At 41.4% G+C, this 26,922-nt stretch overlaps 1 protein-coding gene and 1 long non-coding RNA gene across 2 annotated transcripts in view; one reads left to right on the forward strand and one right to left on the reverse strand.

Annotated features, from left to right (window-relative positions):
* Positions 1-26,922, forward strand: part of LOC114023122 — a 146,838-nt gene that overhangs the window by 83,570 nt on the left and 36,346 nt on the right. The gene's annotated exons all lie outside the window — the stretch shown is intronic.
* Positions 1-26,922, reverse strand: part of TECTA (tectorin alpha) — an 81,373-nt gene that overhangs the window by 8,003 nt on the left and 46,448 nt on the right. Inside the window, exons 12-19 of the mRNA XM_027835642.1 lie at positions 18,096-18,295; positions 13,399-13,782; positions 10,542-10,829; positions 8,023-8,317; positions 4,352-4,462; positions 2,257-2,459; positions 993-1,156; positions 521-769 (exon numbers count right to left, since the gene is read on the reverse strand). Of these exons, the coding sequence (XP_027691443.1) occupies positions 521-769; positions 993-1,156; positions 2,257-2,459; positions 4,352-4,462; positions 8,023-8,317; positions 10,542-10,829; positions 13,399-13,782; positions 18,096-18,295 (1,894 nt within the window). The remainder of the gene's footprint in view (positions 1-520; positions 770-992; positions 1,157-2,256; positions 2,460-4,351; positions 4,463-8,022; positions 8,318-10,541; positions 10,830-13,398; positions 13,783-18,095; positions 18,296-26,922) is intronic.

The raw sequence follows: 26,922 nt of genomic DNA on the forward strand, positions 1-26,922 counted from the left end.
TGTCACTGTCTGTTGGGAAGATTTTCCTATTATCTAGCTTGCATCCCACCTGATGTGATTCATTTCTCCTTGTCCAGATCAGTTCTCACCAAGATGGATAATATTAAATCGCTTTCACTAAAAGTTTAAGTCCCACTTTCCAGTCTTAGTTATTTTCTAGATTATCTGGAGATGGTCCACATCCCTTGCTAGTGGTGGAAACCAAGTCTTTCAACCTCAGTTTCCTCATCTGTAAAATGGAATTACAACAACCCCTATTTCCTAGGGTTGTCATAAGCATAAAATGCAGTAATATTTGTACAAACCTTGAAGTGCCGTATAAATTCTAGTTGTCATCTACTACTACTACTGCTACTACTACTATTACTACTACCACCACCACCACCGCTACTACTGCTACTACTATTATTGTTATATTAGGCAGCATAGGATCTCTATTTTGCTCACCTAGGAAATGACCTTGGTAAATAACACAGTAAGGACTCAAAGAGCACCCCTGAATCCCAAGAAGGCTACGCACCCTCCTTCAATGATGAAGTATCTGAGCTTATCATTGCTGTCCCGGGAAGGGGTTGCATAACATTTGTTCAACGTCAGGATCAGGTGTGTGGAGTCCGCCCCGACAACGAAGACTCCCACATACAGCACATCTCGAGTGGTCAACACCACCTCACCCTGCCGGTAGGGATGCTTGTAGGAGGCATTCTTGTATAGCGCCATCTTGGTGGTGAAGCTGCCTTCTTGGGTTGGGATGGTCAGGTTAATCACACTATAAGGTAAGCAGTTCATGAGAAGGGAAGCCACAAAAATGCTATATTTATTCCCAGCTCTTAACCATTTTTCAAGGTGAAAGCAGAAAGAAGGCAATGGGATAGTGAATGCCTGGGGAACTTGTAATGAGGACATTCTTGATCTCATAGTCTTACGGCCACTAAAATTATGGTATCCCTCAGACTCCCGATGGAAAGGGCATGACGCCCAAGAGCCTTTACCTCAGCATGGGTCTGATGACAGAATCCAAGGAGATCTTGATGTCTAGTTCATAAGCACAAGAGAACTCCACGTTGATCGTGCGATCCCTCGTGATGATGTTGCCAGTGTTATTGGCACTCTCAATCCAGATGGTGTTTTTGTACATGATATGGGTACCATTTGACTGTGGAACAGAGGAAGGTCAGAAATCATTAATCCCTGGAGTGTGTCCTTCAAGTTGGCAGCCCTGAAAGTGGCAGAATGGCTTCATTCCATCTGTAACTCAGAGGCCATTATAAATCAGTCTGGAGCAAGTCTCAGAATGATGTCAAGCATTTACTGGAAAAAACATCACAATAGATTTTGAGAGCACCCTTCATTCTCCTAACCTTGCACAGGCAGGGAGGTCCTTTCATCCACCACTGAATTGTAACTGTGACTAACTGTCAATTGTCTATGGCAAGGAAAGGGACCAGGGGTAATCAAAATCAAGAGAGAATCTCAGACAAAACGTTCAACTTCTTCTACCAAATTTTCCACCAGAGTTGGTATTAAACACCAGGAGAAACATGTTGGAGTTTCTTCTCCTCTCTCCTCTCACCCTCTGCTAAGGAGCCGAAGTGACCCAAGTGACCCAAAGGTGGACAACGAGAGTCGTACCAATCCATAAAGTGGGCCATTAAAGCCTGAGTAGCTACCAGTTGGCTACCCTTCGGCAGCAGAGCCCTTTTTAATGGCAAACCTGGTTTGGGACAAAGAGGGAGGATGAATTCCGTGTCTGTTTGAAGAAGCAGTGGGAATCCAGGAACTGTAACAGAGCTGAGTTGGAACTAGGCCAGGACATTTGAGAAATGCTCTGGCCCCCAAAGCCGAAGTTTAAAGCTGCCTTTAGGCAAAACTGGAAAAGAGGCTGAAACCGAGAGACAGAAGAATGCGTCCATGGAGAATGCAAAGCAGACAAAACAAACCAAAGAAAGAAACATGAGTCAAGTTCTGCGCCATTGCAGTGCCTACAAAGTCCATAACACTGAAATGACTGTCCTTCCCTGTTTTTCTTCCTTTTGCATCTTTGTTTCCTGCCTCGCTGTTTTCTTTTTTGTTTTCTTATTCATTCATTCATTCATTTATCTACCTATCTATTTATTTATTTTCCTGCTGTTTTCTAAGAAGAACATTTTGCAGTAGTATCCCATCCTTAAGTCAGCTTTGGAAGGACAATGGCTGCCACCGTCCCGGGGGCCTTCCCTGTCCACACGGAGTATTCTTCCGGTCCCATTTTCTCACCTGCACAATGTTCCCACAGTTCCCTTTTGTATTGTTGATCTGAAAGGAGATGAAATCTTCTCCCTCGATGCCGGAGCAACGCCGATCATTGATCCTCACTCCCTCTCTCTCAAAGCCAAGCTGAAAGAGTTTGCACTTGGAAATGGAGACCTCCATCTGAGCAGCCTTGCAAGTTACCTCGGCATCAATGATGTCGTGCGAGTCTGTGGGAAACAATGGTTTTTGAAAGAAAAGCCCCTGGGAATGAGTTCTGCTGTGTGGGGATAGAGGATGATGAAGAGCCAGAGGTAAAGAAGACAGCCGGGAGCTTGGATCCTCCAGAGGCTAATGGCTTTCATTCAAAGCCTAGTGCATCTCCAGCCGTTCTTTGGTCTAAATGCACTCTATAATTTATTTGAAAGCAATGTTAAATTGCACGGACACCTATTCCTTGAGGGAACAAATGGCAATGCCTTTAAGAAGTGAAAAACTGGCAACCTTCCTATTTTTCTCTTTCTGATAAACATCCCTGACAGTTTTCTTCCTTAGGGCAGGCTGCCCTGGTGGGTACTGTGTATCACATCCTGCTTACTGTGACTCTCCCCAACACAAACTGGTTGCTTTGCTGGCAGTAGTAACAGGAGCTCACTCAAACTTCCAGTCTGAGAAGAGCCTGGTTGGCAGAACCCCCCCCCTCCCCAATAAAAACAAACCAAAAAAAACAACCTAAATCCTGGATCATCTCGTGTGTGCATGTGTGTGAGAAATTTCAATTGTTTTGTGAGTTGGTAATACATGCATATTGGTTTTTTTTGTTTTGTTTTTAGGCAATTGGGGTTAAGTGATTTGCCCAGGGTCACACAGCTAGTAAGTGTCGAGTGTTTGTTCTGAGGCCAGATTTGAACTCAGGTCCTCCTGACTTCAGGGCCAGTGCTCTATCCACTGTGCCACCTAGCTGCCCCAATACATGCATATTGTTGTACCAATTGGCATTTTATCCAAGTACACAAGCCTGTATTAATGGGCATCATAGAAAAAGACAGAAATTTCTGTCAGCAAAGTCCCAGCTCCTGAACTGTCTCTATCATCCCCTCTCATTGCACCTTTGAGTCAATTAGGTTTCCATCCTCTAATGTTTTTAAATTTAGTGCATTTTTTTAGTCCAGTCAGAAAGCAAAGGTCAGCCTGCAGATCACTGGATCCTATTTCACACCATTTTTTCCCTGCTTAGGAGTTTGTGGTGCTGGGAAGCAATGGAAAATAGGAGCAAAGAGGGCCCACCACAAGTCTATGATTGCCTGGGAGAGTGCAGACACCAAATCATTTCTTTTGTCCCTTAAGGGAAATACAAGTATGAACATACCTACGTAGTCTCAGATATTTGTTGTTGGTTTCAGAAATTTCTGTTGGGTCTTCAGGGTTGCAAAGCTCAGAACGGGAGATAAAAATCTCTAAGCTCATACAAGTCTAATGGATGCATTGGAAACTCCTGCCTACTAGCTTCTTTTTGTCTGTTAGTTTGGAAACATCTTTACTTCTCCGTGAAGCAAAATCTTAGATCGATTCTGATTTCTCTCCTGTTGAAAATAGCCCTGGAAGGAATTAGTTCATTCTCTGCGTGCACAGATTTATCTAACCTGTTATAATTTACCCAAGAGAAGAATTTAGATGTGTGGAGATGAACGTGAACCTCTTCTAAAGTGGTATGATACCCTCCATACTCTGCCTAAATGGCTGTAATGGCTCAGTAAGTTGGCTTTTAACTACAGAATCTTATCTATAGTAACAAGCATGTATATAGTACTTTAAAGTTTGACAATCTCATTTGACCCTCATGATGACTCTGTGAGGTAGGTACTGTGGGTGTTATTATTATTCTTTTTAATCCACATGTTGCAGGTGAGGAAAGGCTCAGAAAGGGTGACTTATCTCTGATCACAAAGCTATTAAGTGCCAAAGGTGGTATTTGAGCCCAGGACTTCCCAGCTTCAAGTCCAGCATTCTGACCACTAAGCAATCCTGCCTCTTGAAGGTTTCTTTTCTTACATTGTTATTATTATTATTTTTTCATGTTGCGCTTTTCTGGGTGGGATGATTGATTGAATTTGTCACTCACTGTTTCCATAGGGCGGGGGTTCAATGCAACCACATAGTTCTCCACCATTATCTAGCTCACAGCTACGGTTGGGACAGTCAGCCCCCACACAAGGATCTTCAACCACTCCTGCTAAAAGGGAAAACAAAACAAGAGCACAGAACTTTATTTTCACACCAAATAACAGTTATTTTTGGCTTCTAACTGGACTTGGCATCTACTGCTCCCGTGCTTCTTGGGAAGGTAAAGGTTCTAAGATAATAACAGCAAATCAACTGAACTCTGGTAGCAATCAAGGAAATCAGCTACCTGGTCACTCCCATCATGGTCCGAAGGTGGGATTTCACTCAAGGTAGAGATGACCGTTGGACTCTTTAGGGACAGTTAGATAGAACCACAGGGATGATAGGGACACTTTGACCTCAGTTATCAAGGTTTGGAGCCCTCCTCCTCTATTTCTTTCCATTTTTAAAAAAATAAAACCGTAACAAATAACAAACGCTTACTCAAATTCATTAGACCAATGATGCTATTTCATTAATGAGAAAGACTATTAGCTCGTGAGCCCCTCAAGGGCAGGGACCATCTTTTGCTTTTCTTTGTATCTCCAGTGCTTAGCACAGTGGCTGGCACATAGTAGGTGCTTAATAAATGCCTATTGGCTGACACTGGCTGTCAGTAAATCATCAATCTATGCAACAATCCAAACCATAGACATGGTCATGCTATAAACATTATTGTTTCAAGGGACCATCCCATAACCCATTTGGAGCACCTCCTGAATTAAATTAGCTCTCTATCTCTAAATGGTGCTACACTTAGCTGAGAAGAATATTGTCTCCTGTTTTCAAAGACCTCTACAGAGGGCTCTCCACAATGGCTCATAGTATACCCCTTCCCAACATATAGCAGCTGGCACTGATGAGTAGAGCTGATACTCTGTGATTCTATGATTAACAAACATGAGTTGATATATGATGATTAGAGCATGGTGTCAAAGTAGTTACAATATATGATTCAATCCCACCATGAGCCAGTTGCAAAGGGAAACCTTTCCTTTGTCGTAGTCGTGGATCCTACCTCTGCTGCCAGTCAGTCACATGCCAATTATAAGCTTCTGGTCACAGGGAGGACTAAGTGAAAACATCTGTTTCTCCCTTATAATAAAAATAACTTTCCCATGATATTGCTAATCCCTCAAATTGTCATCCTCTCTTTATTTTCTTCCACCACCAAACTTCTAGAAAGAGCAACCTACACATGCTATCGACACGTTCTCCTCAGCTCCTTAGAGATGGATTTCTATCTCAACTGCTCTCCTGAAACAGCTTTCTCCAAGGTCACTAAAGATCTCTTTAGTGCCAAATCCAACAACTTTCCTCCCTGGCCCTGTAGTTGTTTTTTGTTTTATTTTTAATTCAATTTTATTTTAGTTTCCAGTCCAATTTCTCTCCCTCCCCCATTTCTTCCTCGCCACAACCATGAGAAAGCAAAAAACAAAACTTGTCAGAAACATATACAGTTGAGCAAAAATAAAATTCCTGCATTTGACCCCTGTAGTTCGTGACCTTTCTGTAGCATTTGACACCACAGATCTCTCCCTCCTTTCTTTTGGTCAACTTCGCCTCTGTTGGCATCTATGACATTCATAGTTCTCTCACTATTCTGACCATTCCTTGCACTTTTTTTGTAGGCTCCTTAACCTTCCCCCATCCCTCAAACTCATTTTCTTCCATTTTCTTTTCTTGGGAAGAGAAGATAATGGGTTTGGGCAGGAAAGGGGCCTGGAAGACCATTTCTACTGTGTACTAGATGAGTGCAGGGAAGAAGGTGGTCCCAGAAGGGCCATGAGGTAGACAAAGCTTCCCATTAGAACCAGATTTAAGGGGCTATAGGTTAAATTTCTACACACACACTAGTAGGGCGATAGGCAAAGAGTAATTGCAGATACTGCCCAGGAGTTTCCCTGTGAGCGCTGGATTTACAGGCAACAAACACTGAAAGTTGTGGCTTCTCTCTCCCTCTCTATGTCCCTGGCCAAATAAGCATCCAGTTAATATAAGTCATTGTCTCATCACAGAGAGTCCCTTCCTGGAAACAGGAAGAGCATCTTTCCAGGAGAGGTTTCATATGTCTCTTTTAGAAGATGGAATAGAGAGCCTTGGTATATAAGACCAGGGAGAAAAGAGGGCCCCAGACCTATGATGATACACCTCACTTACTCTGTCTAGACCCAGACAGTTCAGTTAATCTTTTCCATTGATCCTTTTTATGGATGTGTACATCTTTTATGTATATGCCCAATGTGGGCACCACTTAGGCAAATGCTGGGCACAGACTAGGCATTTAGTAAATACATGTTGACTGATTTATACACTGTGGGAATGACCAATCAAATGGCATAACAGATGTAAAGTATATACTCAGCAGCATACATACAAAAAACAGCCTATTTAGAAATGAGCTGTTTCATCTGCCAGTTGGCAAACGTTACCTGCCCACGTGCAGAGGGAAGCTTGACTTGGATGTAAAAAGCAACAAGATTCATTAAAAACAAAACAAACATACAACACAAGTTCATTGAGTATAAAACAATAAAGTAAAATTTTAAAAGCCACGTCTATTGACAACACAGTGAGTCACGAAAATTGAAGCGAAGAAACTAAATGCCTTCACTAAATTCCAACAACAGAGAGAACTGTGCTTATTAACTTGTTTATAGACTGTTTTTGAACTCATTGAAGGCACATTCTTCATTAACTTCATTGTTTTCTAAGCCCCAAGTCATAGTTTTTCCTGCATGTGACGTGATAGCTAATTTTCAGATTTGTCATTCTCCAAATGGGCCAGATTGTAAACATGGTATATGTGGTATCCTGAACCAAGTTGTTCTTTGCACTTGGATACATGCATGTATAAGGTCAGGCCTATTCTACATGCATGTACATGTAAGCACACACATATTCATACACATACTCATCTTTGTATGGTATGTGACTTATCCTAAGTGAAACTATGACCAAATGCCCACATGGAATCAACCTACTCATGTAATTTTTACTATACTATATACTATATATAAAAGATCACAGTACTCTCTCTACACATCTATATATTGATAGATCTTTCTCTCTCTCTCCGTCTGTCTGTGTCTGTGTGTCTGTGTGTCTATCTCTCTCCTAACTCACTCTCATGAATCCAACTGTAACCTAACAGGCTCTTATAAACTCATGTCTCCTGGCAGCTCCTCAGGCAGGACATGTCTAGCTATGTCTTTGAGTAATCTGCCTGTCACTCTCCATATCTGTTCTCCTTTCTGATCCCTGCCTAGAAGCTCTTCCCAGTATAGAGGACATCCACAGCTCAAGTCTGCAGCTGAAATCCATCAGCATCATTACCCTGGGCTTTTCAGTTTTATCAGATGCCAAATTGCCTGCTCTGAGCTGGAGAACCTCACCTTCCAAAGGTTGCTTTCCAATTACTTTCTCTGGACTCCAGTTATGAGTGAGTGAAATTTCACTAATGCCTTTCCCCTCAAGTCTTTGTGGCAGTCCATGGCCAAGCGACCCTGTGAGCAAGGTTTGTTACCCCAGATGGAGGGCACTGTCCATCTCTAGGCAATGCCACATCTCCTGAAGCCCATCCATTTAACTCAGGAAGCCTCAATAGACAGAGATAAGAAGGACTCTTACAGCAATTCTCCTTCTCGATCCACTCAGTGCTGAGGATGCCGAAAGAGCGGCAGGCCTCTCCATAGGCAGCCAGGGAGCCACACAACTGGAACTTCTTGTGGTTATAACAGCCATCTAAGTAGCAGGACTCATAGAAGGGAAGGGGGTCCAGCAGCCCATAGCAGGGCTGGAAAAAACCCTTCATGTCTGTGAGTTTTAGGCAGTAGCCATCACCTTGCATCTTCTGGATGTGCACGTTGTCACAGGTGGATGCATACTGGGAGTACTGAAGCTCATTACAGCTGGGAGGCAAAGAGATTTTGTCAGTTTAATTGATACAAAAGGAAATGGCTAGGGACACTGGGAAACCACTGGTTTAAATTCAGTCCCTTCAATGTAAGACAAAGGCTACATATCTCGGATCTGTTTGTCTCTATAAGGTAACTAGTGCAGATGGGTCATTCTCCCACCAGCTAGGCAGGTGTCTTTGGTCAAGTGAGGACCTCGTTGAACTTTGGTTTTCTCCATCTGTAAGATGAGATACTTTCTATTCCTTCCTCCCTCACTGGAATATGTTGAGATAAAGGTAAAATAACAGAGTTGAAAATAAGCATCATATCAGAGAAAGGTGTTATTATCATTTTGAGATGCTGATCATCACAGCTTTTGAGCTGGAAGGGACCACAGAGAACACTACCCTTGAAGGCAGTGATGCCCAGTCGCTGGGTAACTTGAACAAGCTTAGATAGGTAAAGTGGCAGAGGTGGATATGAAGCAAGGCCCAGGAGCCTTCAGGTCCAACTCTCTTCGATGTCTCCCCACCACTCACATTTCTATAGTGTTTTTCTGTTTGCAAAGTGGTCTTACACACATCATCCCATTTGATACTCACTGTAACCCTGAATGGTAAGCAGGGAAGGTATTATCTGCCTCACTTTACAGATGGGGAAATGGGCACAGGGAGGTTAAGTCACTTAACTAGTATCACATGGTAACAAGTAGTCATGAGGGAACTAGAACCCAATTCTTCAGATTCTAGCCCGGGGCTCTTTTCACTACAGCTTGCTGTCTCTCCAACAGCTAGGCTAGCAGGCTCTGGGAAAGTCATTGTACTTCTTTGACCCTCAGATTCCTCATTGGTAAACTGAGGTAATCACACTAGATGATCTCCAAAGTCTTTCTTTAACTCATGAATTCTATGCATCTGTGATCCATGAGAAAGTCTATTCTATGCGTGTGGTTCAGTCTAGGGATGTGGAAGGCCCAGAGGAGATTCATAGCATCCTTTCTACTCTTGGGTACAAGACTGATTACCGGCATATTAGAGGATAAGAAAGAATGGGTGAGGGGTTCAGGAAACAGCTGTAAGGCTAAATAAATATAAGAATGGAAAGCTTAGCTATTGAAATGCAAAAGAGGATGGTGATTTTGGCTGTCCAGAGGACTGAAAAGCTTTTTTGCACTGAGACATTTTGCTCATTTTTCACACAGTCAGAGCCAGAATTGCCCCCTACCTGAAAGTGCCCTCTTTTCTGGCCTGGTGCTACAGAGCACAAACATACCAACTCAATCCAACAAACCTTTCTGGGGTGCCTGCCAGCTCGTCCCTCGTGCAGGCAGTTCCAGGAGCCTCTGCCTTGCCCATCCAGGACACCAAAAACAAGAGTTGTTACAACTGACATTTATGCAGCACTTTTAGGTTTTCAGAGCATTTTATACACATTATCTTGTCGGATCTCACAACACTAGGGAAAGTGTCACAAGCAAAATTCTCTTCCATGTGCAGATACGGAAGCTGAAGCTTAGAGAGGATATGGGCTGTGCAGAAGGTCATAGTAAATGTCAGAGGCAGGATCTGAATCCAGGTCTTTCTGACTCAAAACCCAGTGTTCTATCTATTACTCTCTATTGTCTCATTAAAACGAACAAACAAAGAAAACTAGAGCAATATGGGTCAGCTCTTAGTAGGAGAATAATACATTTTGGAAGTTATAGTACAATGTAATATCAGTGCCTTGAAGCCAGGGTATATTTCATTTTTTTTCTTTGTGTCTTCAGGGCCTAGCTAATAATTATAATAGATAACATTTATGTAGTTTTTACTATGTACCAGGGACTGTGCTAAGTGCTTTACAATTATTATCTCACTTGACCCTCGAAACAACTCTGGGAGGTAGGTGCTATTATTATCCCCATTTAATAGATGAGGAAACTGAGGCAAACAGAAGTTAAGTGACTTGCCCAGGGTCATATAGCTAGTAAGTGTCTGAGGCTGGCTTTGAACTCAGGTCTTCCTGACTCCAGGCGTGTTGCTTCTATTCACTGAACCACTAGCTGCACAGTGTCATGAACGTTGTCCTAGGTGCCTTTATAAATGTTGGATTGCATGAGATATTCCTGCTTCTAGACCTTATTTTTGAGCTGCCCAATGCACTGAACCGCCTCGGTGAAAGCATCCCTTATTCACATGACAGGATTAAGTCCATGGATTGCACCAAACTGTAATGGTCTGGACGTGGGATCCTTCCGGGTTGCCCTCACCTCTTCTGCATGCCATTGGTTTTCCAGCTTTGGGCCAACACCACGCTGCTCACCACCGGCTTTCCCCGCAGGGTAATGTAGTCGTCCGTCAGGTCGCCGTTGAAGTTGCCGCAGAGGCCACAGACTTTGTTCTGTAGCCTTTCGCTGATGCTGATCTTGATGACATTGAAACCATTGTAATAAATCTGGATGTCTGGGCTAGTGTCAATCACCAGGAAGCCCTCACTGCTGTAAATTTTGGTCGCCAATCCTGTTACAAACGGCACATTCACCTGGGTCCCGTTCACCTGGTTGGGGAGGAAAAAAAAAGAAAGAAACTCACAGAGAATTAGGGGTAGGGGGTGGGGAAGGGGGTTGCCCCTTTGGTTTCTGTTGTTTCTGATTACCTAATGGTGGCAGGAAATGGGGTGGCAAATAATAATGGAGACAGAGAGAGAAAAAGTATGTGGAAAAACACAATGAGTAACTGGATTTTGTGTTAGTTTCAACAGCAAAAGGCAATTATTAAAAAATAAAATCCCCGCTCTACATTAAGGGAGAGCCAAACACAACTAAAGTGAAACTGGGTATCATTGCTATGTTTATTGTTTTCTTGTGTGTAATGTTCAAACTGAAATTCCCCCCAGAGATCAGAGAGCGACACAATCTTTCCTACATTCATCATTCTCCTGCTTATAATATTCTCTTTCCTTAGCCTTTGGGAAACAGCATAACAAGGTTTTACTGTACTTACAAAATAATTTGTTTTCCTGGGTTGTTAGTAACACTTTAGAGCCTTAACAGCAAAAGCATTTTTTAAAAAACTATGATTTTTTTTCCACATTTTTGGTTGGCTTGGGGTGTTCCATTCAACAGTGTGTGATTTAATCACCATTGTCAGTTTTGCTCTCTTAGATAATCAGTTTTCCTCTCTAGCTCTTGCACCCTGGACCAATGAGTTTATGTTGACAGTGATCAGAGAATAGAGGGAAGGGGACTGTCAGAAGGCTCTGTAACTTGCAATAAAATTAAAAACGATCACTGAAATTCTGACTGTTCGTATCAGGCTTTTGCAAAACACTGACAGTGTAAAAGCCTCATGTTTGATTGTGAGCTATTTGATGATTCTTAAAATCAAGATACATTCAACGCCTGACTATCTGTGCCAATAGAGGAAAGCAGCCATGCATAATAACCTATAATTCCCAAATCATTTATGTTTGGCTTTGAGATATAGTCCCGGGAACATACAAACACACTCTAATCTTCTCTTTGCTCAGCTTTCTCTCTCCACCAGCTCAGCTTGACTGTCAAGATTTGACTGAGGGAAGCTCTAGGTTTCTGGGGATAATTCAGCAAAATGGATCATCCAATTGAAGCTAATTGAGAATTAGACTTGGTGGGAGTCCAAAGTCCTAAAGCAGTTTGTTCTAGAGGATCGAAATTTGTTTACATGCCGGAAGACCTAACTAAGGCTTCAACAAATTCAAACAGTAGGTCTAAGAAATCTGTACTGGTTTGTTTCTTGTTTCATTTCATTTGATTTGATTTTTATGAAGATCTCTGGTAGTAGATCAATTATACATGTATATACATATATAGATATAGATATAGAAATAGATATAGATATATTTGCTGTGGCTTTAGTTTTTGTGGTTAGATATATACTTTTTCTGAGTGGACCTTCTTGCTTAGGAGAACAATCAGGGTGGACACAAGAAAAAGGAATGGGAGGCAATGGGACACTTGTGCCAGAGTAATACTAATTTTGAAGACTCATAAAAATGTTCACAGGCTAGAAACACATCTATTGTACCAATTGATTTATCTACTCTTCTATAAACTAGAACTTTCTATACATATACAGTACAATGATAACTGATGGCCATAAGGATTAACTGGAAGTATGGTAAATTCCTTAAGTGCTTTGGAAACACCAGAGATAAACTCAGCTATGTCCACTGTAATTCAAGAAGGAGGAACAAAGAAGACTAGTAAGATTAGGAAAAGGCTTTTGAATACCAATCAGATTTTATGTTTGATCCTAGAGATAATAGGGAGTCACCAGAGTTCATTGAGTGAGGGAGTGACCTGGTCAGATTTGCACTTTAGGAAAATCATTCTGGCACCTGAGTAGAGCATGGAATGGGGTGGGCCAGTGAGACTCAACCAGAAGTGAGGCGATGAAGGCCCTGCAGGGTGGAGGACAGTGGCTGCATGAGTGGAGAGGAAACATGTATGAGAGATGTCTTGAAGATAAAAAAAATAATACAACTACAGCAGATCGGATAGATGGAGTCAATGTATGAGTGGAGGCAAGGATGACACCAAGGTTGTGAGCCTGTGTCCATGCCATGGACAGTGGCCATGCCTTTGACAGTAACAGAGAATCTTGAGAGAGGGATGGTTTAGGGGGAAAGATCATGAGTGCTGTTTTGTACATACTGAGTTGGAGATACCTATGGGACATACAGTTCAAAATTTCTAAAAAGCAGTTAGTAATTTGAGACATGCTCAGGAGGGCTGGTCTTGTGGTCAGGATTTAGTTCAAGCCTTACCTTTGATACATATATGTATGTTAGATTACGGGTAAATCTCCTTAGTGATCTAGCCATTCTTTTAGACTTACAAGTCACTGATGAGTTGCTAATGTGCATCTTTGCATCTGCATTTCTCAGCATCAATGAAATCGAGATTTGATACCCACCCCTCTATGTAGTAGTGCCCTGCTAATTTAAATATCTGATTAGTCAGCATACGTCATGCCTTAGTCATGCCAGATAATGTATACTGTAAAGAAAAGTGTGTCTTCTTATGAGATGTGATTGTTGGGAAAGCAGATCTTACAAGTGAAAGCTCTAGCAGTCAGTATGGTACCTTGATGGTATTTCGGTCATTGATGAGGATCTGTTCTTCATTAATGTAGAAGTAGACAGGAGAAATGATGGTGAGGTTGGGGGAGGACCACTTGTCGAAGTTGATGATGAGCTGAAATGAGATATCGGGTAATTTCTGGCAGATGGTCGAGAGGACAAAGGCACAGTTGGCAGGGAAGCGGAGGAAGGCGCCATCAAAGGTTCGAAAGACACCACCACCTGCTGCAATGCAGTAGGAGGTCTTGGTGCTAAAGCAGCCCCGGACCCCATTCCGGAGGGCACATTCTTCATCTGACTTGCACTGCCGAGGATCACATTGGATGAGATTGCGCCGGAAACAGCGGCATCGGCGGGTGCAGTCGCTATTCCAGAACAGCTGCTTGGGCTGAAAGGGAGAGGAAGATAGGGATAAACCAGGGCTTCAGCTGACTGGCATCGGGAGAGCCAATATCCTGCCCCACTGGTCATTTTGTCAGTCTGAGCCAGCTTATTTTAACAAAGCTAGGACTTGGAACATTAGGGGAAAAGGAGGAGCTGTGGTGAGGAAGGAAAGGGTGACTTCTTGGAAGCCATATATTATGAGTTACAAACAGATTGGAGGCAAAATCTATGAAGTTGAGCGTGCCTTTTTTTTTTTTTTTTGAGCCAAGAATTCAGGACTTCTTTGTAGCCCTGTTTGTCAGTCAATCAATACACATTTTTTAGAAAAGTTCTTGCCACATACCTGGCACCATGTCAAGCAGTGGGAATACCTAATAATAATAACATTAATAATAGTAACAATACTAATAATAAAAAGCAAAAACATGAAGTCCTTTCCTCCAAGGAGCTCACATTCTAATGGGGGAGACAACAGTAATGTACGTACAAGATATGCACAGTATAAGCAGGCAGCGATCTCAGGGGGAAGGCATTGGCAGTGAGGAGAAGGCTGCTGGAAGTGGGAAGAGACTGGGGAAGTCCTCCTGCAGAAGGTGGGATTTGAGCTGAGTCTGAGAGAATTCAGGGAAGCCAGGAAGTAGAGTTGGTGAGAGAGAACATTCCAAGCATGGGGAACACCAGCAAAAAGGCAGAGAGTTGGGAGATGGAATGTATCCAGCATTACAACCAACCTGAATCCAGAATTGTCACAAGAGCTGACTGACTGAACAGTACAAACATTTGTATTGAAACCTTTTGCAAAGAACAGCTTCTGATAACATCTGGTCTTTCCCCCAGGACTAAACCTAAATTGGTCCCAGACAGATGGGTGTCTGTTCTACTCTTAAAGATATCAAAGAAAGCAATGCCATTATTTTGATTCCCAAGAAAACTGGAAGTTTTTTCTTGGGTCCAACCTTCCTTCCTTTCTTGCCTCCACCTTCAAAGAAGACTGATTTCGTCCTTTCTTATCCTCTAGGAACTTAGAGAGAACTTGTGGCTTCACTCATCCGAAGAATAACCTTTCACCTCCTTTAAGGAGAGTAACTCAAAGCAATCCACCCATCCTCTCCAAAATCACCCCCGTATGGAAATTTAAAATGATAATTCAATAATGAACCAATACATGCACTTTTATATAGGATCTAAGAGTTCATGAGGGCTGTTGAAAAGTAGTTATCTCTGCCTAGCCTAGAATAGGTAAGTAGAAAATCTCATCTCATGTGATTCTCTGCAACTCAGCAGGCGCTCAATAAATATTAAATCAAATTGACCCCAAAGCAGTTCCATCAAGGAGAGATACCTGAAGGCTAAGAAGATATCCTTCTTTGGCCATTTCTCAGTTCCCTGCTTAAACCAGTGTCCTTCTCAAAGCCCTGGATACTAGGCGCTGATTCTCCTTAAATACAGAGATAGACAGATGACTGAAAAGATCTTTTAGGGAATTTGTTCACAACTTAAGACACTCCATGTTGATCTTTTTATCCAAGAGGGAGTGGTTCCCGGAACCACCTCTCCTCTCTCTCCAGTGCTATAAAATATTCTGGGTGCTGGCAACCTCACAAATCGACTTCATTTCTCTTATCAGATTTATGGAATAATTGAGTGGATGGTCTGGCTTCTCTCTGATAAGAAGTTAGACATTACATTGGTGGAAGGAGAAAAATTACCTCACTTGGGTGGATAGGATCAAGGGTAAATAACTCATCCTGCAGGAGAGTTTGATCATAAAACTAGCCTCACAGTAAAGTGACTGGCCCTGATGTAGCTCTGTTTGCCCTAATTAGACATGACAAGGACAGCCGGGAGATTACACTAAGAGCTAATGGCCTGAAGTGTTTTTAGCCTGCGTGTGTATGTGTGTGAGTGTGTGTGCCTACACGTACATATGTAGTTTGTAAGCAACTTTCCACACGTTTGGATTATGAAAGTAGATGTGGATTATTTAGGTTATTAAAGTTTCTGTGAATTGGCCACCCTCTAGAGATAGCAGCTCTGCAAAATCATGAACTTTCTCTAGTGGTGATTGATAAGACAATGATGATATTAATATTAGTATACTATCACAGAGGCATCTGAGACATAGCAGAAAAGCACAGGATTTGGAGTCTTAGACTTGGATTTGAAATATCCAATGACTAATTTTGTGACCTTGGGAAAGTCATTTAATTTTTATGAGCCTTAGTTTACTCACGTGCAAAATAAGAATAATATTGTCACCCCTTACTTACCTCATTGGGTTGTAATGAGCATGAAATGAAATAAATTGGCTATTATATTAATGTTTCTTACGGATTATCTAATATTTAATGGTAATTATATGACGCTTCTACTAATACCTCGAGGCACTTTCCCAGTCCCCCTTAATGCTGGTGCCTTCCCTCTGAGATTATCTTTCACTTATACTACATATACAAATCGTGTATGTGCGTAGTTGCTTGCATGGCCTTAGAATGTCAGAGAGCATGCTTTGCCTTGCTTGGTGGCCCCAGCATTTAGCACAGTACCTGGCACATAGGAAGGCTTAATAAATGTTTGTTGACTATTTGACATTCATCTGGTTTATCTAATTATATTTTTAGGATCTCACAGGGGAAATTAATATCTCTGTGAGATAGAAAGAGGCAAGTATCTCCATTTTATAGCTGGATAAATTGAAGCACAGGGCAGCTAGGTGGTGCAGTAGATGAAGTGCTGGTCCTAGAGTCAGGAAGACCTGAGTTCAAATCTGCCCTCAGACACGTACTAGTTGTGTGACTCTGGGCAAGTCATTTAACCCTGTTTGCCTCAGTTTCCTCACATGTAAGAAAAAATGAGCTGGAGAAGGAAATGGCAAACCACTCCCGTATCTTTGCCAAGGAAACCTCAAACAGGGTCACAAAGAGTCGAACATGACTGAGCAACGACAACAAAATCGAGGCACAGAGAGGATATGTGATCTTATGTAGCAAAGCTCTTTTAGCATCTAGGCAGATTTTAGAAGGCTTTCGTCTCCATTCCTAGCCCAGTGATCTATTCATCAGGGTCGTTCGAAAATTAAACATGTTGTTATTCCCACCCTTCTGACAATGTACATGCATCAGTTTTTTTAGGAGATAGATGAAAAAATCTCCCTCTTTCAAGAGGCCTCCTTGGATCAGTCCTACCCACCTCAGACCCTGCAATGTATCACTTTGCATTTGGTAAAGGCTGTTTGGTAGCTATTTTATCACTTTAATTATATTTTTCTTTCCCATAAATGGACTATAAGTGATGGGGGGGGGAAGAAGCCATACTTTAAAATTATCCCTTTCCTCAGCAATATACTGGTAAATGTTTAATAACTGGCTCTCTTAAAAATGTTCCCACAATACATTTTTTTAAAAAAGTTTAATCTGCATTATTAATATTTTCCCTTTACTTTATTTAGTCAAGACAATCAACAAAACAATAACTCAAGCCCTGGTTGAAAGTGTTTTCTTCTGATTTCTGTGTTGTAAATGATCACACTGAAAATTTCACAATCTGTTTTCTAGAGCTGGTTCGAGCTGGCTCTACCACATTTGTGTATCTCTCCCTCTACTTTGTTCTTAGTACAATCTCTAATATTTGTTGGTGATTTACAGCTATCAGAAGCTTGAAGGTGTGTGTGTGTGTGTGTGTGTGTGTGTGTGTGTCTATGTGTGATTGTGGTTGGTATTGTTCACCAACATTCTTGAAGAGAGGATCCATAACTTCATGGTACCCAAAAATCTAGGATTCTCCATGCAGCAAAAATGAAACCCAAACTGGAAGAACACAAGGCAGAAGGAGAATTCCCAGTCTCTGTTCATCCTCACATGAACTCTATACTGATTTAAGGGAAGGACAACCCTCCTCCCTATCCCTCCATGCAACCTCAAGGCTCTATATTTTCAGGTTAGAAATGTATACAGATAAAAGAGTTGTAAATGACAGATTCATGGTCACCATATTTTCAATCCATACCCATGTCAGGAGCTTTCAAATGAAGATTCATGGTTGAAAGGAAATCAGGATTCAGAGAAAAGTCAGGCAGGCAGAGACTATGATTGTGGAGGAGGATGGGGTAGCAGGGTCACCTGGAGCCCATAGGAAAATGGAAACCAAAATACCTCTTCTAAATCTGGTCCTCAAGAAGTCCTGACTCTTTCTGTTTCAAGTCCCCCTCCCCGCAAAACTAATATGGTGTAGGAGATTAGCAAATATTGACCAACCTCTTTACAGATGGAATGAAATATGAATAAGGAAAGGGGAAAACAAAGGGCCCAGCTCCCATACCTCATAGTACTTGCCATCTGAGTAACAACCACAGCTGTGAGGCAGGATGCAGCTCTTTCCATTTAGGACATAACCAGTGTCGCATTGACAGCCCTCCACGCAGTAATGATTACAGTCACTTTTCAGGCGGATAGCAGCACATCGGGGCTGACAGACACTCACACAACTCTCGTAATGGCTGTTTGGAGGGCAGGTGACAGCTGAAAGAGTTTTTAAGAAAAGTAGTCTTGCTCAAGACTGGTGGACCAGGAAAGAAAGTCATGTCATTGCTCACTTGTTTGGGGATTATCTGAGGGAGACATACAGGGATAAGTGGGGCCAGTATTGTCCTGTCTTTCAAGTAATTGGGTCCCTCTCTGCCAAGAACAAGGCTTCATGAACTTACAAGGATTTAAGTCAAAGGATAAAAAAGGAAAAGTGGGTTGATGATAGATTTTCATGCATGTAATTCCCATCTCTACCTGGCTTTCAAAGTGCTCTGTAATTTGCCCTCATCCAGACGATCCCACGTTATATTCCATAACTCACCAACAATCACACTCTCTTCCATTCAGGAAGGTCTGTTCACTCTTTGCTATATAACCAGGCTTATTTTCACTTCCATGTCTTCACTCAGGTTTTTCTCCTTGTTAGAACCCTATCCAAATACTTCCCAGTTTTAAGGCACATCTCAATTCCCAACTCCTCCAGAAAGCCTTCCATGACTACTCCAGACCTCTCTCTGTCCTTTGAAATTCCAAAGCACCCTTGTGTACTACCAAATGAGATAATGTATGTAAAGTGCTCAGCAAGTTTTAATAAAGCTCTGTGTAAATTTAGGTTGCTATTACTGTCACACAATTTAGTGCTCAACCATAAACTGACTTGTGGTATTCATTATTGTTTCATGTTTATCTTGTCTTTTCAATTACTGTAAGCTTCTCAAGGGCAGGAAGTCCATCTTACTCTTCTTCTGTATTCCCTGCAGTGCCTAGCACAATTCTAAGCACAGGATTCATGATTGATGAATACTTATTGATTGGCTCCAGAGAGTAAAGTTAAAATTTTCTAATGCAATTCCCACGTAATATGTAACTGGTACTCCCTCTCATTCACCTTCCTTCCCTCTATCCTCACCCTTCCTAACCTCCCCCTTGTAAAGATGGACAAGCTAAGAAGAGGAGACTTATTTCTATTTTGTACTGCTTTATACTGCAGACCCCCAAACTTCCTCTGTTGCCATGAATGAATTCTTGTCCTACCCTTTGCCCACAGGCTGTAGCTGTTGTTTTCCTACTGGAGCTTTTTCCTCTATCCAAGTGATTCCTGGTTTTGAGACACATCTCAAGCCCCATCTCCTCCAGGAAGCTGCCTTTGACAACTGTAGACCTTTCTTTGTACTTTGAACATCTAAAACACCCTAATATAAAACCAAATAAGATATGCCGGATGTACCGGAGTCAGCTTATACAGCTTATTTTCTGTGTGAGCGTTTATGCCTTGGAAATCAACAAATCCTACAAATCAGGAATGATTTATCATTTTGTTTATTGTCTAGGCATAAGAAAGTGATAGAGAATATGTAAATAATGCTGATTAACTTCAAAGTATATTGGACGTACATTTTTTTTTAGGTCCAGCTGTTAAATATTTACCAGTATACTCCTGGATATATCCCATTAGACTCTCAGCTTTTTGATAGCAGGGACTTTTGTATTAGCGTAGTTGTTGTTCAGTTGTGACTGACTTTGTTTTCTTGGCAAAAATACTCAAGTGGCTTGTCGTTTCTTTCTCCAATGGATTAAGGCAAATAGAGTTTAAGTGACTTGCCCAGGGTCACTCAGCTAGTGCCTATCTGAGGCCAGATTTGAACTCAGGTCTTCCTGACTCTAGGCCCAGAGCTCTATTCACTGAACCACCTAGCAGCCTAGCTATGCTTAGCACAGTCCCTAGCACATAACAGGCACTTAATTTCTGTTTGTTGATGGATTGATCGCCCTAAGCTGATGACAATCTTAAAGGTGGTCAGTGATTCAGAGAAATCTCCGTCTTTAGCTTGGCAGATGCTGCTTGCTCTCCCCTGACCTGAAGAGATTTTTAGAGAGGAGAAAGGTAATTGGATAATAAATTGTTTTCTTATTGACAAGAAGAGCTGAAATAATAGGAAAACACTAGCATTTCTCCCTTGCTACCAATAAGGCTCAAATGTAATGGAAGATTCTTACTTAACCTCTCTCGGTATTCCACCATTTGTCAGGCAGGGATTGTTGAATGCTTCTTAGCAGAAAGAGGTTCAGGAAATATTTCTAGTCTTGTTTTTTGGAAGTCAAGGCCATGGTATGCAATCTTACGCTTTTCTTTAGTTAGATCTAGTGAAGTAGTAGTAACAAAGGCAAATTCTTTCTCAGTTTTCTCTTGTTCCTGAAATAAGTGTTGAGGCAGGGCTGGCTCTGACCATACTTCACAATTTCCTTTGGGCCAATTCTTTCCTTTTTGGCATTCTTTTCTGTTCCCTCAGTTTCTTTCATGCACCCTGCCTTTAAATGATAGCTTTGAGTCAACCATCAGTACTAACGAATCATTCAGGATTTACTTAACTCAATAATCTTGATACCGAGTTCAAATCTTCCATGACACACTTGGCTGCTCTAACTCTAGGTTGGGCCTTGAAATCTAGTTTTGTTAGAGCCTCAGCTATGTAAAGAAAGACCTTCTTACCTGGGAGAAGATCACTTGTACACAAGCCAGGGCTATGGAAATAAGAGCCCCTTTTGTTCCCATTTTTGGACTCAAAACTAAAAGTTTTTCAGAGAGTCAAGTAGGGGGTTCAAGCTCCTTCAAGACAGGGATCATACTCTCTTCATTTTCTCTATCCATTCCTTCCCTATTCCCCAAGAGTGCCTAGCACAATGATGGTTTGTAATAAATACTTATTGATTAAGTAATTGGTGTAACTGGAGCCCCAAATATTGGATGCCCTGTTAGTATTTTAACTCTCTTCTTAAAGCAAGCTCAATCCTGTATAGTGGAAAGAAGAGTGAACTGGGAAATTGGAGACCTGGGTTCTTGGGCCAACTCTTTTACTAACTAGTTTTGTGACCTTGGACAATTCAGTTAGCCTCTCTTGGCCTCAGCTTTTTCAGCTGCAAAATGGAAACAACACTTGCCCCACCTATCTCTAAAGGTAATTGGGATGATCTAATAAAATTAGATAGGAGAAAGTGCTTTGAAAAGACATGAAATGTTAGTATTATGCACTGGTTACCAACCTCAGGTCTATACTCAAACTGAGTTTACTAAAGCTCTCCAGAAGGGTAGGGAAGAATCCTCGGGAAGTCCTCATAGGGCTAGCCCTAGAGTTATACTATCATTGTTGGTCCTAGCCAAAGCAGAGTGAGCTTGTATCTGTGTCTTTGAGATATACCCAATACATGGTGCCTGAGTTTTATAAAGTTTGCATTTGACAAGAACCTGGAAGGGACAATAAACATCCTGGATGATAGAACTAAGACTCAGATATATGGCTTGATAACTCCCCAGTAGGGAAGGGCCAGTGGATGGGTCTAAAGGACCCTGAACGATTTGGGGAGCTAAGCAATCATCTAGTGGTTTCAATTTTCTCACTTACAGATGAGGAAATGGGCTCAGAGAAGTGAAAGGACTTTTTGGTCCAAGGTCACATCACTAGTAGGGGGGCTGGGAACAGATCACATCAGGCCAGAATATTTCATGAGTCATATAAAGGACAAGTAAGAGCCTCTGCCTCACACCTCTTCCACTTTCCTCTTTCTTCAAACATTTGGAGAGAAGCCAAAGCTAGAACAGGTGCTGCTGGCTGAATGGCCTCTGAGTAGTCAATGTGTAATAGTGGAAAGTATATTCCTTTGGAGTCAGTAGAGACCTGGGTTCAAATTGCACCATTGACCCTTAACTATCCGTATCACCTTGGGCAAATTCTTTCATCATCCTGGGCTTCAGTTTCCTCATCTGTAAAATAAGATGACCTTTGTGGTTCCTTCTAGCTCTAGGGATTATGAAAACCCATGGACGTCACCCGGGTGGTAGAGGAGGGAAGAAGGGACAGGGGAACAGCAGCAGGGGAACCAAAGGGCTGTGAAAAGGGAGGGTCTTAGGATTGGCATTGTAGACCGCGAAGGAATGAGCATGGAGTCTAGGACATAGACTTACACCGGAGAGTTCTAGCCCATGGACAGAGTTATACTTCCCTCCTATTCATTTATTGTACAAAGGTGCAAACAGAAGGGAGGAGCCTCACTCCTGGGGCTGAAGAGCCTAAAATAGGGGAAATCAGCTAGGGCAAATCCCTTAAGTTTTCTGAGCTTCTGTTTCCTCACCCATAAAATGAGAGGTGATGTTATCTATGTTCCCTAGCCCACTTTGCCAACCTCATTGGTCTGTAGATGCACTGGATATTTCCATAGACAGTGACCATTTACTTTTCCCAGAAACACATTCATCCTCTTGGTCTTAGTATTTCTCTCACTGATGCCACCATTAACTTCATCTCCCATATTTGAAACCTTTGGTTGAGAAGTCTGGGAGAGGGGAGAGTCAGTTACTAAGTTGTATTGACCACACCTCCATAATCTCTACTATCTGTTTCCTCCCAAGGCAGCCCCCACATTGTCAACACCCAAGGACAGACATCATCTAGTTCGACCTCTCATTTTATAAATGAAGAAATGGAGTCTCAGAAAAGCAAACAGACCTGCCCTAGCTGATTTCTCCTTTGTTACCTGCTGGGATCTCTTTGGCCTTCCAAGCCATCCTTCATACCATTGATAGAAACACCTTCATGATGTACGCATAGACCTAGCTACACCACATCTCTGCCCCTGGAGCTTCAGTGGTTCTCTAAATCTGATTAAATAAAATTCAAATGCCTTCACCTGGCATTCAAGCTCTTCCACAATCTGGTAGCACTTTTGCCTTTTAAAATCTTAGCCAGTTAAATTGGACTGCACTGTCACCATAATAAACCCAGTACTTTCCTACCTCCATGCCCTTGCTGATACTGTTCACTCTGTTTAGAATGCATGTTCTTTCTATCCCCTCTTCACTGCTCTTTAAAGCCATCTCAAATGGCGCCTCATTCATAAAGGCTTCCTCCATTCTCCCAGTTGGAAACAACTTTCCCTTTTGGACCTCACAGAACATGTGTTTTGCATCTGTCTATTAGCGCTTCCCACGTAATGTGGTGTATTACAGTTTTCTTTGCCTATGTTTTATCCTCCTGATAGACTATAAACAACATAAGGGTTGGACCTCTGTCTTTTCCATACTTCTATTTCACCTAGCACTTCTGCTAGTTCTTAATCTAGGGTCTGTAAACTTAATTTATTAAAAAAATTGATAATTATATTCAATAAATAATTGGTTTCTTTTGTAATCCTATAGATTTTATTTTACACATTATAAAACATTATTCTGAGAAAGGGTCCATGGGCTTCACCAGACTGCAAAAGGGGCCCATTTCACAAAAAGAGGTGAAGAACCCCTGCTTTAGTATTTTACCAGTTTTTACACAGGATCACAGAGTTAGAACTGGAGGGGACCTTAGAGCTCATGTACTTTAACTCCTTCATTTTTACAATGAGTAAACTGAGGCCAGAGAAGATAAGTAATTTCCCCAGGCCATACAATGAGCAAATGGGAGAGATGGGGTTTGAACCAAGGTCTTCTAATCTAATCTTCTAATCTTCCAAATCTTTCCTCTACACAGTAGGTGCTTCAAAAGTGTTGGTTCAATCAACTAATTAAAATTATATCAGAAGAGCCCAATTACTCCAGACAGGCACTAATACTAGCTAAATTTTAGATGATCTACCCCCAGGACCTCAATAAGTAGCCAAGCTCATTAATAACAGGAAAATGCTTTATTGGAGTCTCTACTTCTCTCTCTCTCTTTCTTCAGTCCCTCTCTATCTACCAGTCATTCCTTTGGGGATCCTTTTAAATCATTTGCTTTCACCTGTACGCGTTGAGTATTAGTATATGACTTTTTAATATGTTAGGAGGTTGTCCCTGTTGGTAGTCAATAAAGTAGTATCCAATTCGGGAAAAAAAAACCTTACTTATCAAAATGATACCAGAGGAATTGGGGTCATAAAGCTGACACACCATATTTCCTGAGTTTGCTTCTATCAAACAAATCAATTACCTGACTCTCATAAGGGATAAAACCTGTAATATTGGGGTCTGGGGTCTACTACAGTGAGGTCATAAGGAAGGTGCCATGTTGTTTTGATTGGTGTGAGGTGCTGGAAGTGGCAATGGGGTAATGGGGACAAGCCCAAAGGAATGCATTGAGCAGAATAAATTTATTCATTTCTCATACTTGCATCATTCTAGGTGCTGAGGGAGTTACAAGATCTATATATCTATTTCTTTCTTTACATTCTCCTCATTAGATATAACTAAACTACTTTGGTAGATAATACCACACTGTTTAGGTAGTGTTTGGTTTTTTTTTTCCCCAGGATACTTTCATGTAAGTTACTTAATTTGCAACAGTCCTGCAAAATGTTCTTTTGGGGGGTGAGGGGAAGATAGAATCTGTCAGAGGCTAACATTGAAACCAGGCCTTCCTAACTCTGAGAGTTAAAAAATTGCCAAATATTAAAGGACTTCATGTCATTTAGTCCAATTTATACATGAATAGAAGTCTTTACTACAATATATTCACCAATTGATCATCCAGCTTCTTCTGCTTGAAGACCTCTAATTCCATAGACCTGGCTGCTTCCTGAAGCAGACCAGGCCATTTTGTGACAGCCGTCATATTAACAGTTTGCATTTCAAAAGCACTTTGAAATTTACAATCCACTTTTGTTCCATCCTCTAGGGTCAAGTAAACAAGTTAACATGACAGCTTTTCCAGTATTTGTAGACAGATGTCTACCCCACCTATGTCTTCTCTTCTTCTGGCTAAACATCCCTAATTCCTTTGATGGCTTCTCCTGTGGCATGGTTTTTCATCCCCTCACCATGGTGACTTCTCTGGACAAGTTCCAGTTTGCCAACGGCTCTCTTAAAATATGGCAGCCAGAAGAGAACATAATACTTATATTTGGTTTGCCCAAGGCAGAGTCCAGCAGGATAGTCTCTCTCTCACCCTGGAAGCTGTTTCTATCATACTGAGCTTGTGAGGTTACTGAGCTCCTAAAACCACTTGGATTTTTACTTTAAGGAACTACTTTTTAATTACATCTCCCTCATCCTATACTTCTGTAGTTGGTTTTTTGAACACGAGTGTAGGAATTTACATTCATCCTCTTTAAGTGTTATCTTACTGGATTTAGCCAACTATTACTGCTTGCTAAGATCGTTCTGGCAGCTAATACTGTCTTCTAATGTAATTAGCTATCCTTTTAGCTTCAAGGCAATCCCAAATTAAATAAGCATGACTTCTCACACCTTCATAACAATAATAATTTGGTGTGGGAGGGGAGAGGGAGGATAGGACTGACCTGTTATTTCATCAGTGTATGGAACTCAAGATGTGGAAACATTCTTTTCTGATATATATAGGCAACTTTTCTGTAAATCATAATCTCAGACAATTTGCTGGGGCATTGAGAGGCTAAGTGGCTTAGCCAAAGGTTCAAAAGCAGAACTTCTACCCGGGTCTTCCTGATTCCAAGTTGGGTCCCTTGATCCACTATCCTAATAATAATAATTCATTCATACAGGGTGTCTCAAAAGTTTTAGTGTAGTTTTAAGCTTTTAAGTAGTTTTAAGCCTTAGTGTTTAAAGTTTTAATAGCTTTAAACAGCACCAAGATTGTAATAATACCCTATATAGTGCTTTAAAGTTTATAAAACACTTTTCTTCAGAGAAACTCTGTTGGGTGGGTTGTATAAATATCATTCCCATTTATAGATGAGGAAATTGAGATTTATAAAGGTTTAAGTGGCTTGTCCATGGTCAAATAAATAGAGTCAGGCCTTAAGCCCAAGTGTCCTAAGAAGGTTTATGAAGTACAGATTACAAATGATACACAAATGAGTTTTTTCCAAGTCACTGAAAAATAGAATCCAAGACCTATGCTCCTCCACTAGGAACTTCTCTGCATTAATCAATACTTATTGGGTCCAATCAATCAGCCAGTTGTGAATCCAAGCTTTGTCAAATACCTTCCTGAAACACACACACACACATATGCACACATATATGTATATCTGTAGATAGGTAGATCTACATGTGTCTATCTGTCTATCTATCTATCTAGACATGGGTATCTAAATCTCTATAGCTATAGTTATCTGTAAATATAGCTATCTCTCACCATAGAGCTAGATCTAGATGTGACATGCCACCGTATTCACCTTAAATACTACCCTAGTGACTTGTTCTTGATGAATCTCTATTAAGTTGTAGTGATCACATTTTTCTTTTTTTGTCCCTTTTTCAGTCATCCCTTCTGGAATGTTATCAGGAATTGGCAAGATCACTAGTCCCTAGTTATAACCATCTGCCTTCTCTTTTTTTGAAAATCAGGACAACATTTTCTCAGCTCTTAGTCTGTAGTGACTCCACTAATGCCTATGATTCTTTGAGGCAGAAGAAGGTAAATCAAGTGTTATTATCCCCATTTTACAGATGAGAAAACCAAGACTTAAGAAGGCTGGGTGAATTGTTGATGCCACATAGTGAGTGTGAGCTGGGCTTAGTCTCCTAATTCCCAGGCTTATGCTCTTACCACTCTGTTTAAGAATAATGTTAGCCCATGTAAACTGAAGCAAGTTATACAACTTATCTTCAAATTATTTGTGTATCAGCAGGCCCAGGAGGTTCTAGAATTATGAACCTGTGTTCCTATGGCTCT

Source organism: Vombatus ursinus, unplaced genomic scaffold (genome assembly GCF_900497805.2).
Source record: "Vombatus ursinus unplaced genomic scaffold, bare-nosed wombat genome assembly UNPS02014816.1, whole genome shotgun sequence".
In the NCBI taxonomy this organism is placed as follows: Eukaryota; Metazoa; Chordata; class Mammalia; order Diprotodontia; family Vombatidae; genus Vombatus; species Vombatus ursinus.